Source organism: Perissodus microlepis, chromosome 3 (assembly GCF_051167445.1).
Source record: "Perissodus microlepis isolate ML-2025 ecotype Zambia chromosome 3, ASM5116744v1, whole genome shotgun sequence".
In the NCBI taxonomy this organism is placed as follows: Eukaryota; Metazoa; Chordata; class Actinopteri; order Cichliformes; family Cichlidae; genus Perissodus; species Perissodus microlepis.
Window position 1 is genome coordinate 2,252,622 of NC_140463.1, and position 15,546 is coordinate 2,268,167.

The following is a 15,546-nucleotide window of genomic DNA, read 5'->3' on the forward strand; positions in this document are numbered from 1 at the left end:
TGATAGAATGAAGAGTAGACTGATATAGTAAATATTCCTTTATTGGGTGAGAAAATCAGACCATGTCATAACTGCTTTAAGTCACACAGAATAGATATCAGAGCCTTAAACAGGCTGACTTCTGCTAAATGGGTCAAACTGGGCAGAAACACAAGAAACACAAGCTGCTGTGTGACCTGAACAACAAACCCACAACACAAATGTGAACAACTGTGTGGGAAAATGATTAAATACTGTATGTGTGACAGAGAGACACGAGACGTCATGTTAATATGTAAAAACATTTAATGTGGTTCATACAGCACCAACATCAGTGACCTCGGGGTGATTATATGGATATGTATGATACTGATGGAGGCAGCTGTCAATCACAGGCACTGACAGGAAGTGTGGGTGTGGCCTCAGGGAGCTCTGAGGTCAGAGGGGGTGTTTCATGATGTTTGATGCTTCCTGACAGTCAGCGGCTTTGACCTTTGACCCACATGAAGCTAACATGTGACACAGAGTCAGGACGCTCCGTGGAGATCCATCAGAACAGCAGAAACACGCTCGGGGTCATCATCATTATAAACTTGTAAAGTTAGACAAACAGCTGCAGAACATCTGGCTGAGGTTAGTTAGCTGTTAGCTGTTAGCAGAGGAAGGCCAAAGCAAAGCTGCGCCTTCATCTTCCTCAGGGCTGAATACACAACAGATACTGTATATACACACAGACTGCTCTTCATCACCAGCTCCTCCTCCTCCTCAGCAGTCAGACGTTCCTCTTCATGGCTGCTGTTCCTGAGGACACAGAGGACAGAGCAGCTCAGCTCATGTGTCCACAGGACGATGTGTCCTATGTAAATGTGTCTGTCTGCAGACGGTGACAGGGAGAGAGGCGGAGCAGCTGAAGGTGAACGGGCACCTCCACCCCAACAATCTTAACACAACCAACCATATCAGTATAAACAACGATGTCTCGTCCTGTAATCTCACATTAAAAAATGTTTTAGAAACTGGATGAAAGAGAAGGAGGGAGGGAGAGGACTTGAGGATGTAATACAATGTCTTAAAGACATAAAGACCTGGATGGCCGCTAACTTTCTGCTTCTTAATTCAGATCAAACTGAGCTTATTGTACTCGGCCCTGAAAATCTTAGAAATATGGTATCTAACCAGATTCATACTCTGGATGGCATTACCTTGGCCTCCAGTAACGCTGTGAGGAACCTTGGAGTCATTTTTGACCAGGACATGTCCTTCAACGTACATATTAAACAAATATGTAAGACTGCTTTCTTCCATTTGTGCAACATCTCTAAAATTAGAAATATCCTGTCTCAGAGTGACGCTGAAAACTAGTTCATGCATTTATTACTTCCAGGCTGGACGACTGTAATTATACTGTAATATAAAAATGCTTTGTCCTTCCTCCTTGTGTAAAAAGGATTTTTCATGTTAGTTTTAATTAAAAATTCACAGTAAAAAAAATCCAACACATATGAACAGCAGATGATAAAGAAAAGTGAATGGTTCAGTCTAACACGTGAGACGTTAAACTTCAGTAAAACTATGCAGTTATGAGACGTAACTTTAATCTGAGCCAAACCGATCTGCTCAGTTGTAAATAAACCAGCGACGTAAACGTGACCCGACAGACAGAACCTGAGTGAATGAAGTCCAGTGTTTAACCACTGAGAGCTGAAACTCAGGTGAGGTTTCAAAGCTGTGATATCAGCCGCTGATAAAGTGCTCTGTAGTTTTCCGTTTCCAGCCGTCATCTGTAACCCAGGTCAGTCACTCTGAGGGAAACACAAGCTCCAGCAGCTCTGAGCTCAGGAAACTATATTTACTTGTGCACAACATTGCGCCGTCATTGCGTTATATCCAGCTGCAGCTGCCCAGTTAAACTGTGACTATCACCAGGTAACGTGGGCGTGTTTGCTGAATCAGCAGCAGGTGTTAAACAGCTGACAGGTGAGCAGCATGTATGCAGGTAAACTGAGGGCCTGTCGAGCTGATCGCTGGTGTCCTGAGGAAAATGTCGGCTCATTATTTATGTTAGAGAAACACAAGGACACGAGAGCAGGTGGAACGAGACGACCGTTCGGTGAAAATGAGAATCTGCAGATGCAACATGTGGAGCACACAAATCTAACCGGTTAACGTGAAAAACAGTTAAACTGGGACACCGGAGCTGTGAGCTCGGTGCACTCTGATTCTGTGGCAGCTTTATGTGTCAAAGCCAACCCAAACACATTTTATTTTGAAAGGTAAAACTGAAGAGTCACTGACCAGCATCACTCAAACACACCATGACCGTATGTTTGGACCATTACTGACCGAGGTGACGCAGTAAGTTCATTTACTTAGGCTCAGAAGGTTAGTACAGTAATCAGATTACACCTGCTCACATCAGGTGAGTGAGAGCTACCTTTAAGTTTCCAGCAGAGGAACAGAACCAAACCCGGAACCAGGACCAGGAGAAGCCCAGAAACCAGACCTGCTACGACTGGGACCACGAGAGAGGAAGGAGGAGGAGGACAGGAGGATGCTGGGAGAGGAGGAGAGGGAGGACACGTAAGAGGAGGAGCAAAGTTTGTGGAGGTGCTTGGAGGAGGAGGACAGTGAGGGGGAGGATGGATGATTTTGGGAGGATCTGCAGGAGAGATGATGAAGATGGTTCAGTCAGTTTATTATCAGGTCACAATGTTACATCAGGTTTTAAACAGGAAGTGATGTCAGTGTTCTGACCTCTGACCCTCAGAGAGCTCCGAGGAGACTTTCCACTCTGATCAGTAGAACATGAGTAGAGACCTTCATCAGCCTGCGTGATGTTAGTGATGATGTGCTCTGGTTTATGACCAACAGGACTTCCATTGATGAAGAAATAAGCTGCGACTGTGGCACCATTCCTCTGTCTGCAGCGCAGAATGACATCACTTCCTGTCCTCACAGGAAGTGCAGGGATCTCCAGGATGACAGCTTTATCAGACCATCAGAGACAAACAGAGTTAATGAGAGCAGAGTCACACAGAGACAGAGACACAGCTGGAACGTCTCACCTGTAGTGTCTGATTGGACACTGAAGGAGACTCTGTCACTCTGCTGTCCAGAGGAGTCCTCACACCAGAAGGTTTCACTGGGAGCAGAAAGATCCACAACACAGTAGGAACCAAGAAGCCTCCCAAAGCCTGCAGCTGCTCCACAGTCCTCAGTGAGTCCTCCTCTGGTCCTCTTCACTGTCCATCCATCAGCTGTCTGTCCATCATCAGCACAACTCAGAGACACTGAAGAAGATCCTCTGAAGACCTGCTGAAGGTTTGGACTGACAGACAGAGACACTGGAGGACACACAGAGATGATGAAATCATAACTATATGTTGATTAAAGTCTAATATAAGCACAGTGCTGGTGTGCAGGGCTGTTATATGCTGCTGACATGTTATAAACTGTTATGTCTACATCAAGCTTTTAGCCTCATAATAAACAGATATTTGTGTTTGTCATCAACATTCAGATCTTAGAGATGATTTGATGTTTGGATCAACAGCATCACTAATTGAAGCACTTTAAAGAGGAAAAATCTCCCTTATTTCAGCTGTGATCACACACTTTGGCTTTCAGAGGAACAAAAGCAAAAGCTGAGTGTGTTTTCTTTAAAGCTCAGATGGAACTTGGAGGACTAACATGCAAACTGAGGCTGTGTTCAGGACTCTGTCACACTGGTGATGAAGAGTGGGACCAGCAGAGAGTGTGCACACACAACGGTCTGTGCTAATCACAGATTCATTTCAAGAGTTTTAATTTACAAATGTTTGAGGAAATGGTTTATCAGGTCTGATTGTGGAGAAATGTACAGTTAGAATATAAAGAAGCTTATTTATTGTAATTCAAGTTCTTCAAGTCCAATGAATCACTTGACATGGAACAAAGGTAAGTGTTGAACTGCCAGAGGTTATAAAACAGGTAAGATTACCCAAAACTGAAGATAAACACACACACACACACACACACACACACACACACACACACACACACACACACACACACACACACACACACACAGAGTAAATGCTTTTGTGTTCTTGTTGGAGTCTCACTGATTGTTTTCACTTCATCAACTCACCTGCAGAAACAGTCGGTGCAGACAGCAGCAGCACACACACACCTGCAACAGGAGGTCAGAGGTCACTAAAGGTCAGAGGTTAGTGGCTCCTCCACCACCTTGTGTACCTGCACAGGTGAGGAGCTTCTTTCTCTGTGTGAATATGACCAAACAGTCGTTTGTAACTGCAGTCATTACAAAACTTAATGACAGTTAGAACAGTTAGGAGGGAGCTGAGTGTGAGCAGAGATAAGTGACGCAGAGAGAGGAAATGCTGCAGGCGTTGTGATACTGCCGTGTCACAGCGCCTGAGAGGAGTCTCAGAGGAGAACTGTAGCTCAGAATTAAACAAGTTTTTTAAGCAAAACAATTAACGAATAACTAACCACATGTGCTTAATCATCCAACACCTCGGAGGACAGCCGGGAGAATTTGAATACTCTCCAACAACTGCTGCTTCAGAGAGATAATTATGAAGAAAGCCCCGTCCAAGAACTAGACGCCACCCTCCAAAAGAAATCGCCCAGTAGACTCTCCTAGTACAACATCGTCGGCTGGGAATCACAATCTATAAGCGACTGTCCAGCTTCAGTGTGAGGCTGTGGTGGAGGTTTTACACCATGACTGTAAAGCCCTTTGGGAGTTCAGCCAGCAGCAGGTGGAAACACTCAGTGATGAAAACACCTCACCGAGGGACTTGGTCAGCTCTCTTACTGAGAATGTGACCCAGCTTCACATAGAAAATAAAACAGACTGCCATTGATCTCCAGGCCACGGATCACTTTGTGTTTTCTGCTTTGTCACACTCCAGTCTTTGATGACTGTACACCTCAAAATGCTGCACAGCCCATATTAAAGCCGGCACTTCTTCCTTAACCAATGAGCAGTATAAATGATAAGAGTTACTGTCGCAAGGAAACAAAACATCAAAATGATTGAATGAACGACTCCATCATCACCAGTCTACAAAGAAACAGCCCCAGCATGCACCTACAGCTGGAAGGGCTCACCCACATGAGGAGCAGAAGAAGTCGCTTCCTCAGGTCGCCTCGAAGTTAATCGTAGAGCTGAGCAGATGTGTGAGAGGTGCAGATAGAAACCTAGCATGCCCAAGAACTGATCAAGAGCACGTTTGGCCCACGCAGGGCTGATATTCCCAACCTTACCCTGATAGGTGATCATGGACTGACTGGCATTTGCATTTTATGCACTTCTCACAGTGAGGCATCCCATGTCAGAGCTGAACACAGCTCTAATTCACTCTGCATGGTCTTCAAGTGTTGCTGTAAATTACAACATCAAGGTAAGCAGCACAGCCCTGTAGTCCTGCCACTATACGATTCATTTCAAAAGGCATAACCGTGTGAGTACAGCAGAGTGTGTGACCAACAGAACAACTTGAGCCCAGGCAGTCGTCTATATAAGGCCACATGTAGCTCACACAGCCTCCAGGTTTAAACACAAACAACGATAACACAACAGCAGCAGTGATGGGCAGCAGGAGTCCTTCATCAGAGCAGCTGATCAACAGACTGTGTAGCTGCTGAGTTTGCTTGTAATGAAACGTGCTACATAAATACACACAAGTATTCGGCCACCATCACAGAGCTCATGCTCACAGGTGTACACAACCAGCAGCTGGTCATACACACACGTGTGGAGGAATGACTCTCAGGAGCTCAGTAAGCTCCAGCGTGGTGTCTGACATGTGTGTGCGATATGGGTGGAGGTCTCAGCTCCGTCAGTGTTAAAGCTGACCGCACCCCTGGCTGTGTGTCAGGGGGAGGGCTGGCTATTGTTTCTACTTCCTGTTTGTGTATGAGGCTCCGCCCCCTCCTGGGGTTTTTGGTTAAATCTAAAAAGGCTCAGTGTGAACTTCCTGTAGCTGCAGTGTGAGATTGTTTTTGGGGGGATGTCACATCTATTTCAATAATAAATCTTTTGGAGGAATAAACCTTCCTTGTTTAAACGTGGGCCGTGGTGTGTTCTCCTTTTGCTGGTGACTTCTTGATGTTTTTACTAATTTAAAAAACACACTATATATGTGTATGTACAACACAGTCATAATAGGTTGGCAGTATGCTTGTGCTGTGAGGTCTAACTCTATGTGTAGCGTATTTATTATGTACATTTTAGACAGAGTGTCCTTATACACAGTGTACACTGTAGCAGTACACACTGAAAGTGCGGGACCCGCCCTGCACGGAGGCCTCGGGGACGAGCTTCACATGAACGAGCTTCACATGAACGAGCTTCACATGAACGAGCTTCACATGAACGAGCTCGATAACAGAATAATGAACGTGAGTGCTTTTAACAGCAGAGGACGTTTGACTAACCCACTACTTACTCTGTATGAAGCCACACCCATCTCTGTTTGAGTGTCTGTGTGTGTGTTTCTTACTGATTAAGAGGAGCATGATCTTCATCATCCTCTGTAACAGTCCCGTTGATCCTCACTGACAGCTGAAATCACCAACCGCTCTCAGAAACAGATCCGTTACTCTGCGCACAAGAAAAAAGACTTTCTCCTCCCTGGGTCCTTCACAATAAAAGCTCTTTGCAGTGTTGGAATCAAGATAAAGACAGACATATAAATGTGTATATTTATAAAGGGAAACATGGAAGCAAGACAGAAAGAACAAGGTGGAGATGAGAACAGGGAACAGGTACTCCTGTCCAAATAACATGATATAACCACACATGCAGCCCAGCCATAAAGTGAACCAAGTCATTTATTTAAATACAGCATCGGAGCCAAATCACCAAACCAGCCACTGGTTCCCACACTGACACTGAGTGTTGATTGAACTGAGCCTGTATCGACAGCTGTAACGCACAAAGCTACCTGAGGCGTTGCATTCTGCTCTCAGCTCAGATGTTCTGCTTTGTCCTTTCGGTAGATCAAAGCAGCTCGTGTTGCTTCTGAAGAAGACAGAAGCGTCAGAGATGTGGCGCTCATGGTCCCAGTGTGCCAGTCACGGTCACACACTGCATGTGGTTTTCAAAGCAGCACGCCTGTTCACCATAAACATCAAAAATGTTGAAATATGTCTTCCTGTTGGGAGATGTGTAATGTTACTGCGTGCTAGTGTTTGTTCACTTCTAGTTTGATGTCCTCATCACCCCATCATACTGTTTAAAAAAGTGTTTGGAAGTGGAGCGGGCTGTAGTTCAATTAATTAGTCTTTTAGTTTTTTATTTCATTGTTCCATAGTTTATTTATAGTTCTGGTTTTATTGTGATTTTTATCTGTGAAAAGTGCGACATAAACACATTATTCTTACTTACTTATGATAAACAGCTAGATGGAGCCACATGGCTGTTGTAACTCGACCGAGCCTTTACAGCAGAGCCCACAGAGCCCACAGAGCCCAAACTCACAGTTAAAATAAGGACAGCTGTCCTCACATCGACAGGAAACCACACAAAGAAGAAGAAGTGATGCAGAGGCTAAAAATACTGCAGGGCTGATAAAGAGGAAGCTGAAGAGGGTGTGGTAGCAGATCACTCCTGCCACCAGCATGAATGTTATCACTAGTGGGCCTCATGTTTATTGCGCCTTCACAGTGGACCTGTTGTAGAGACATCCTGTTCAAGGGAGGTGACTGGTGGCTGTAGCTTTCCTTAGAGTGGGAGGAGGTCAAGGATGAGCTGGACTGAAGGTGTAGGGACGTATGACGTGCTGTGAAATGTGTTTTGTGTGAGAGTGGGTATATGTGAGGGCGGTGCCCAGAGATCACCCTGGTGTTTGGAGTGTTTCTCTCCACATTGCAGTGTGTTCATTAAACCCACTTCAATCATGCTCACCGAGGTGTCTGCAGGTTATTTTAAATCTTCCACAACAAGGCTGACAAATGTTCTTAGAGACGTTTCCCACTGCAAACATCAGCTTTGACTCTCAGTGGAAACATGACCGTGTGTAGATCAGTGATCAGGTTCATGGTTGGACTCAGTCGGAGTGTTTAAAGAAGAAGCCGAAGATACCGAGTGAACATTTCTCCCTTACACTTTGTCACCTCTGAGTCAAAGGCAGAGGCTGAAATCTGAATATCAAGCTGTAAATGTACCCACCACACCATCATCACACAGATGTAGCTGTCAGCATCCTACATCAGAGAATACAGCACAACCTGTCAGGTTATAAGAGTTAAGAAGAGCACCTGAGCTTCAGCAAAGATTTAATAAATATTTATTTATATTTCCTATCATTTCATGTCTATTCCATCTCAAAGACAAGTATCTTAAACACATAACATCCTTATAGAATATGATGTAACACTATAGATCAACTTACCTCAGAATATATAAACAATTACAGCAATATGATGCAACAAACACAGCAGCTGCTGATCCAAAATACTCAAAGCTTCATAGAACTGAAACCAACATTTATTTTTAGCTCCATTCTGCTGCTGATACAGACTTTAGGTTTCTGAACATTAAACTTGTTGCTGCCTTTCATAGTGTGTTCATATTTGAACATTACCTAATAAGACTGATTCAGAGCAGGATTCAAACACATGCCAGATAAATCCAAGCTGTCAAGCTATCTAGCCTGGTCACTTTCTCCTGGCCAATCAGCATCTGCATCTGTCATTCTCCTCTGCAGATGCAGAGCAGCTGTTGTCTGTACTGGCAGACCATGGGGAGAGAGAGCGGACCCAAATGCAGACACGCAGGGCTGAGGTGAATGTTTAACCAAAGGTGAGCCTTTATTTGGCTGAATGTGAATATAAACAAGGCAGAAAGGAAATGAACAAAATATAAACAGGAAAAACTAAACAAGAAAAACCTGAAACACGGGAAAAGAAACGCAGGGGGAGATACTCAGGAGACAATGAACAGGAGACATGCAGATGAAACACAGAGGATGATGATCAGTGACAATGGAGCAGAGGGAAGCACACACTAGATATACACAAGCAGCACACTGAGAGGAACAGGTGGGACTAATCAGACATGAGGAGGCCAGCAGGAAGAACAACAGAATACACGGACACAGACTGTCAAAGTAAAACAGGAAATACAAGAACGTAGAGATGACAGGAGGTAACAGAAACAGCTAAACACTACAAATCATAACCAATGACCAGAACTTAACTAAGGCGATGAATATTAAATGATCACAAACATAAACAGTCACTAGGCTGTGATGCCTTTGTGCAATCGTGTTCTTGAATATAAAACTTTAGTTACATCTCTCTGCCTTATCGTTCCTGCTTTGCTCTCACGTCCGTGTCTAGTCTCATCTACTTTCTCCTTCTACCCTGGAAGAGTCTCACAGTCTGTTCTCTAAATCCGAAAAGAGGAATTATGGATTTGACCAATTAGCCTGTGATACTTGACCAACAGGCAGACACTTCCACGTTGTCAGTTTCTGGCACCTGCCCTGGATGCAGCCACTCCATCTCTGCCCACATTGCTGGATTTCAGTTCAAAGACAGTTTAAATGAGGTGACAGCTGCAGGTTATTTTCGTCCTGTCAGTTTAAGACAGTACGACGTCTTGTTCCTGTTTTTCTCTGTGGTCACTTCTCAGAGTTGAAGAGATAAAAATATGCAAACGTGAATTTATTGACACTAAAGATAAGAAACGTGTTGTGAAGGACAGTTTGACACCTCAGCTGTGAGTGAGCTGTTTCCACATTATACACAGAAGTGAAGATAAGATCAGCTCTGTGTCTGTGATGTTTGTCTTTCTTCTGTTTGTTCCTGTTTCCATCACAGCTTATTGGTGCTCACAGTCTAAGGCTGTGGCTGAGCTCAGACTGCTGTTAGCACTCTCAGGCTAACCTCATCAGCACAGAATAAACCATAATAAACAAATCATTCTCTCATCAGCCATAGTTCACACTCCTGGATCACTTCAATCCTGTTTCTGTGACTCTGACTCTCTGTGTCACTGAAGTATCTGCTCTGTAATGTTTCACTGTTTTATTAAAGCATCACAGAAACAGAGGAGGCAGGTCTTACTCAGAGACTGTTTGATCCAATCACTGATCAGTTCAGCCTTTCATTCCCGCTCTCACAAAGTGCTGCTCACACTGGGTTCTGCTGACGCTGATAGACTTCAGTTCAGGATTCAACACAGTGGCTCCTGCAGGGCCTGAACACCTCCACACTGCTCCTGGACTTTCTGATGGAGACGCCTCAGACAGTCCAGATACAGCAGGTGGTGAGAACAGCTGAGACGATCATTGGAGCCTCCGATCCACAGAGAGTGATGAATCCACAGACTCACTGCTTTAACATGAACATTAGAATATTGATTTTTCTATCTCGGCTGGAGGACGCTGGGTTTCTGCACCATCCAATCGGAAACCAGCATCCACCCTGAGACCCGGGTCTGTGACAGGACGTCCATAAACAGGCAGACCATCAGCAGCAGGCTGACCTCTGACCTCTGAGACGGAGGGAGGAGTTTGTGTCACCAGGGGGCGCTGCAGCATCCCCTGAGAGCTTTAACAACAACACCAATAAAGAGGAAGTGAAAGTCACACTTCTGTTGGTGTGCGTTATCAGCAGACCTCCACCCTCTGCAGGAAGCTGAGATAAGAAGCAGCCAATCACAGAGCAGAGAGCATGTGACTTCCTGTTTTTGTACTGTGACAACAGCTCCTGGACAGAGAGCAGCTTTCTAAAGCAGAAAGAAAAACTTGGTCCCTCCGTTGAGGGACGATGCAGTGAATGTCCAGGTGTCATGTGACCCACCTGATGTACTGAGTCAGGTGCTGCTGCATCCACACAGATCCATGTGAAACACAGCTGGATCATGTTTGCTCTGCTGGAAACAGCAACACTGATTTAAATGAACCTGAAACACCTCATGTATAAAGGCTCATGTAGCCACTGAGCCCTGCTCTCAGATTTAACTCTGTGAGGCTTTAACAAACAACAGTTTAAAATCATGTGTAGCATCTTCTGTCAGTGTGGAAGGTCTCACACTTTCCTGAATGTTTGAACCCTGAGCTACTGGCTGTTCATGTCAGCCTGGATATAAATACAGTCTTGGTGTGATAGACCCCAGCCTCTATGGATCTTGTACTCAGAGCTTGTTCCTGTGCTGCCATGATTAGTGCCTCTGTGCTGTCTTTCAGTCTGCCTTTGTCCAGCCACTGGTAGGACTTCTGGATATCAGCCACCTCCGCTATTTGCCGGTGGTACATACCGTGCAGGGGCCTGTCCTTCCACGATGGTTCCTCCTCTTCCTCCTCTTTCTTGGGTTTCTGCTGCCTGAGGTATTCACTGAGCACGCTGTCAGTTGGGGCCATCTTCGTGATGTACTCGTGGATGTTCGTTGTCTCATCCTGGACTGTGGTGCTGACACTCACCAGTCCCCGGCCTCCTTCCTTCTCCTTAGCGTTCAGCCTCAGGGTGCTGGACTTGGGGTGAAACTCTCCATGCATTCCTGGTCTTGACATCAGTGGCTTCTACCTCCTCCTTTGGCCAGCTTATTATCCCAGCAGGGTACCTGGTCACAGGCAGGGCGTAGGTGTTGATAGCCCGGATCTTGTTCTTACCGTTCAGTGGGCTCTTCTGTAGTTGGATGGGGCCGGTCCCCTCTGGTCCTGGGATCAGGACCAGCTTCAGTTAGCCATTCCAGGAGCTATCATCGACCGAACATCAACCGAACTGTCAGCAGTGATTTAATGACTTTCTGATCTCTGTGAAAATGATTTCCACATCATGTAAATATCTACTGCTGTATGTGTCACAGCAGTCAGGGCCTTTATAAGCACAGTGCATACAGACAAAAGTACTAAACTGAACAATTTCAGGTTCTGTTTTCCATCATGTGTCATTTATTAATATGGAAGCACTGAGAATGGATGGATGGTTATTTCATTTATAATTATATTTCATTCTCTGTATCTTCACCACACATGTGACTTGGTGTGGGTACTGTAAGTGCAGTGGCTGCTTACATTGTACTCACTGCAACATATTCGTAGCACAGACTCAGCACACTGTGTTAGAGGCTGGGATGAGGTGAGCCTGGTCCTTGGTCATCATCTATGTCCAGTAGAGAACGACTGTGTGCACTCACATATTAAATGAACTGAAATCAGTGTGATCTCCAGTCAGAGCAGAGGCCGTGATAAAAGGAATGGGGCTTTAATCAGCCTGTCTCAGTTGTTTTAACTCTCAGCATCACAAAGTAATGTGGTAACATCTGGACTGACGAGTTTACTGTCAGCATTTTAATCGCTAGTTTAAAGGCTGCAGGTTGCAGCCGTTGCTCCAACACTGTATAAATGTGACAGGCCTCAGTGCTGGTTCTAACAGTCGGAGCTGTTTCAGGCTTCATTTGTGAAGAGCACAGCAGCTTACAAACACGTAGCTGGACCACCCTAAAGGAGTGTTTGTTAAAGCCTGCAGTAAATCCACCAGCAGAATGATGGAAATGCAACACAGAAATGATGAAGAGGAGCAGACATAAAGACAAATCAAGTCCAGCTCATACAGTTAGGTCCATAAATCAAATAAGGGAAAACAAAATGTTGGTTGGCTGCATCTGTCTGCACCCTTAAAATGCTCTCTGGTCGCTATGGTAGCGCATAAACATTTCTTTCAAAATAAGACACACGACTATAACACAGGAAAAGACCCAGGGAAACCGAGTTAACGATTAAAACCCTGAAAACCATAAATTTCACACTAAGCCTCGACTCTCACGGCCCGGTCTGTGGCCCGGGGGTTGTGACCCACTGCATTAACACATGGGTAGTTCAGGCTGCACGTCATTTTCATTGTTACTGCTAATAGTCTTTGTGAAAAGCACATTGATGTAAAAATCATGACAAAGTATTTAATTTAATTTCAACAGCTTTTCCACAATGTTCCCTCTGAGCTGCGGGCGTGCGCAATTGCGCACTGCTGGCACGGTCTCTGCGCAGAAAAAATCTGCGTTGCGCACAAAAAAAAAATTCTAACCTGAATTGTGTTTTAGCGAGTAAAGCGGCTGATGTGGAGTGAAGCCACGTTAATGACAACGTGTACAACCATTGGAGATGTGAGCAGGACAGACGAACAACTGACAGAAACAGTGTGGACTTTATAGCAGTTTTTAAATTGTGCTGATCGGCCACGTAAAACCAGAGTTATGATAAAATATCTGCAATGTTTGGTTTTCTTCCTGAATACTGTCGTTGTTTATATTTACTGCAGGAAGAAACGGTAAAAACGGCGTTTTATAAGGAAAACGCTCGAAAACCTGTGAGCAAAAACAACACCAAAACACCCCACCCTGTGCCATTGGTCGAAAAATGTACCATGTCGACCAATCAAAACATGGCATTTAGTTGTTAAGAAACGGGGGGAAGTTTTAGGAGTGACAGCGGTGTTTGAGATGTGAGAGATTTGAGACGTTTAGCACAAATCTTGTGTAGTTAGTGTGTAGTTAGTGTGTAGTGTAGTCAATAGTTTTGTTGTGTGTGTCAGAACAATGAGGCGACTGCTGAGTGTTACAGGTGTTACAGCAGTGATACATCTGCTGCTGTCAGGCCTGCAGGTAGAAAGTTCAACTTATTTTTCCTTCCAATAGTGTTAACATGCTGCAGGTCATGAACAAGATTTTTTTTCATTTTCATTGTAAGTGGGATAAAGCAGTTAGTTAATTAAAGCAGTTAATTAAAAGTAGTCTAACGTAAATGCTGTGATTTGATTACTTTAATAAACATGTAAACATGATTGGATGCTGGCGTGACCACAGTGCACACGTCTGCTGCTGCTCACAGTGGTCCAAGGGACGCTCAGGGAGTTTGTGTGTTCAGACACATGAACCATTAGAGGGAACGTTGGTCCTGGGACACTGGGCAGAAACGCTTTGCCACACACACACCAGTCCTCCTATAACAAAGTCAAATTGTCAGGAAGCAGATGTGTGATCTCCACCCATGAGCACGCTCAGGGACCTCAGAGTGTCTCCACTGATTTCTGCTCTCGGAGCTGATGTTTGACTCTTTATAACATCTTTAAGAACTCATATCTGAGTGAATGTTTCAGCTTTAACGAGTCCTCTGAGGGTTCACACGCTGACGGCCACTGATTGGTCCACTCAGTCACATGGGTCAGAACCAGGAAGCTGTGAGGTCACAGAGTAATGGGTGGCTCTGTCAGAGGTCATCATATAATGAATTACAGCAGTTCAGCCTAGAAGATCACAAGACATCTGCTCACACCTGGATGAATCCAGCTGTGTACAGCCAAAGAGAGTGTTGTGACTTTCATCCGTAAATAAAGCCGCGGCCGGCTGAGTTGGTTGTGTCCCTGTGACGCGCCTCCAATAATCCATAATGAGTCGTACTTGTACTTTACGCATTTATTTTAAGGACAAAACAAAACAAAACAAACTTTTGTGCTTTGAATCAAATTACAAATAGCGCATGGATTAACTGATGTGCCAAAAAATGATGGTCAACAGAAAAGTTTGCCCACAAACCACTCACCCAACACACCTGCTGCGAACACCGACATCAGGTAAATAGACTGTGACCACACCCACATGCCATCACCTGAGACGCAGGTAAAGCTATACACCTGTGCCACCATAACAAATAAACAAAACATAAACATTGACTTTGGCTCTTACAGAGAGGTCAGCTGATCACAGCCTGCCCAGGGATGGAGATGGGTTACAGTCCCTGACTGAGAGGAGTGGTGCATGGTGGGTAAGTAACGAGTGCAGCCACAGAGGTACAGACAACAGCTGCTCTTATTGGACTGTATATTTATAACAATGCTTTGAATGTGTTAATAACTCCAACACCAAATGCAAACCTGGTCATACTTTTCACAGCTGAGGTGTTTAATCAGCGATGGAGACTCTATGACCTCATGTGACGTCTGCTGGATTCACTAGGATGGTATTTATCTATCAGCCACTGTGCTGCACCACAACCCACTCACCTCACAAGCTCCACCCTCACAGCACACGAGCATGAGGTCACTGCGAACCGTCGACCTGAGGAAGGCTGCCGGTCCTGACGGTGTCCCAGGACGGGTGGATGGAGTCTTCAGCCAGTGTCTGTCCCACTCTGCCCAGAGTCCTCCTCCATAATTAAACCCCATACTTCCAGCTTCATCAACTCCTGACACCACCCTCCCCTGGAACAATCAAATGTCTGAGCTGCTGGTGTTTATCGGTGCTCTACAGAGAGCACACTGACTCACAGCTGCACCGCGGCTCACAGGAAACACCATGATGGCTGCCCTCTGCCCCACAGCTCCCTCAGAACATGATGAAGGACCCTCCACACCGGGTCATTCACTGTTTGAACAGGCAGCTCCATCAGACCAGGACAGCCTGATCCACACACAGCTTTGACCCAACAGCAGTGAACACAAAGCACCAACATGAGTGTGTCTGTGCAGCTGCAACACAACAGCACAGTGTTTGATTACTGACATGTTTGTGCACTGAATGGACTGACATGAATAATACTGTATATGTGACAG

General features: G+C 45.1%; 1 protein-coding gene across 2 annotated transcripts; it reads right to left on the reverse strand.

The window, feature by feature from the left end:
- Positions 1–267: 267 nt before the first annotated feature.
- Positions 268–15,455, reverse strand: LOC146389404 (uncharacterized). Of its 2 annotated transcripts, none has more exons than XM_084911572.1 (6): positions 6,492–15,455; positions 4,109–4,150; positions 3,045–3,323; positions 2,734–2,964; positions 2,414–2,533; positions 268–780 (listed from the first exon to the last, which is right to left on the reverse strand). In XM_084911572.1, the coding sequence occupies exons 1-6, from the start codon at positions 6,517–6,519 to the stop codon at positions 752–754; spliced, it is 729 nt and encodes a 242-aa protein (XP_084767698.1). In that variant the 5' UTR covers positions 6,520–15,455; the 3' UTR covers positions 268–751. The 2 variants fall into 2 exon arrangements, with proteins under 2 accessions (XP_084767698.1, XP_084767688.1); XM_084911562.1 differs by having other exon boundaries at positions 2,414–2,638.
- Positions 15,456–15,546: the final 91 nt, after the last annotated feature.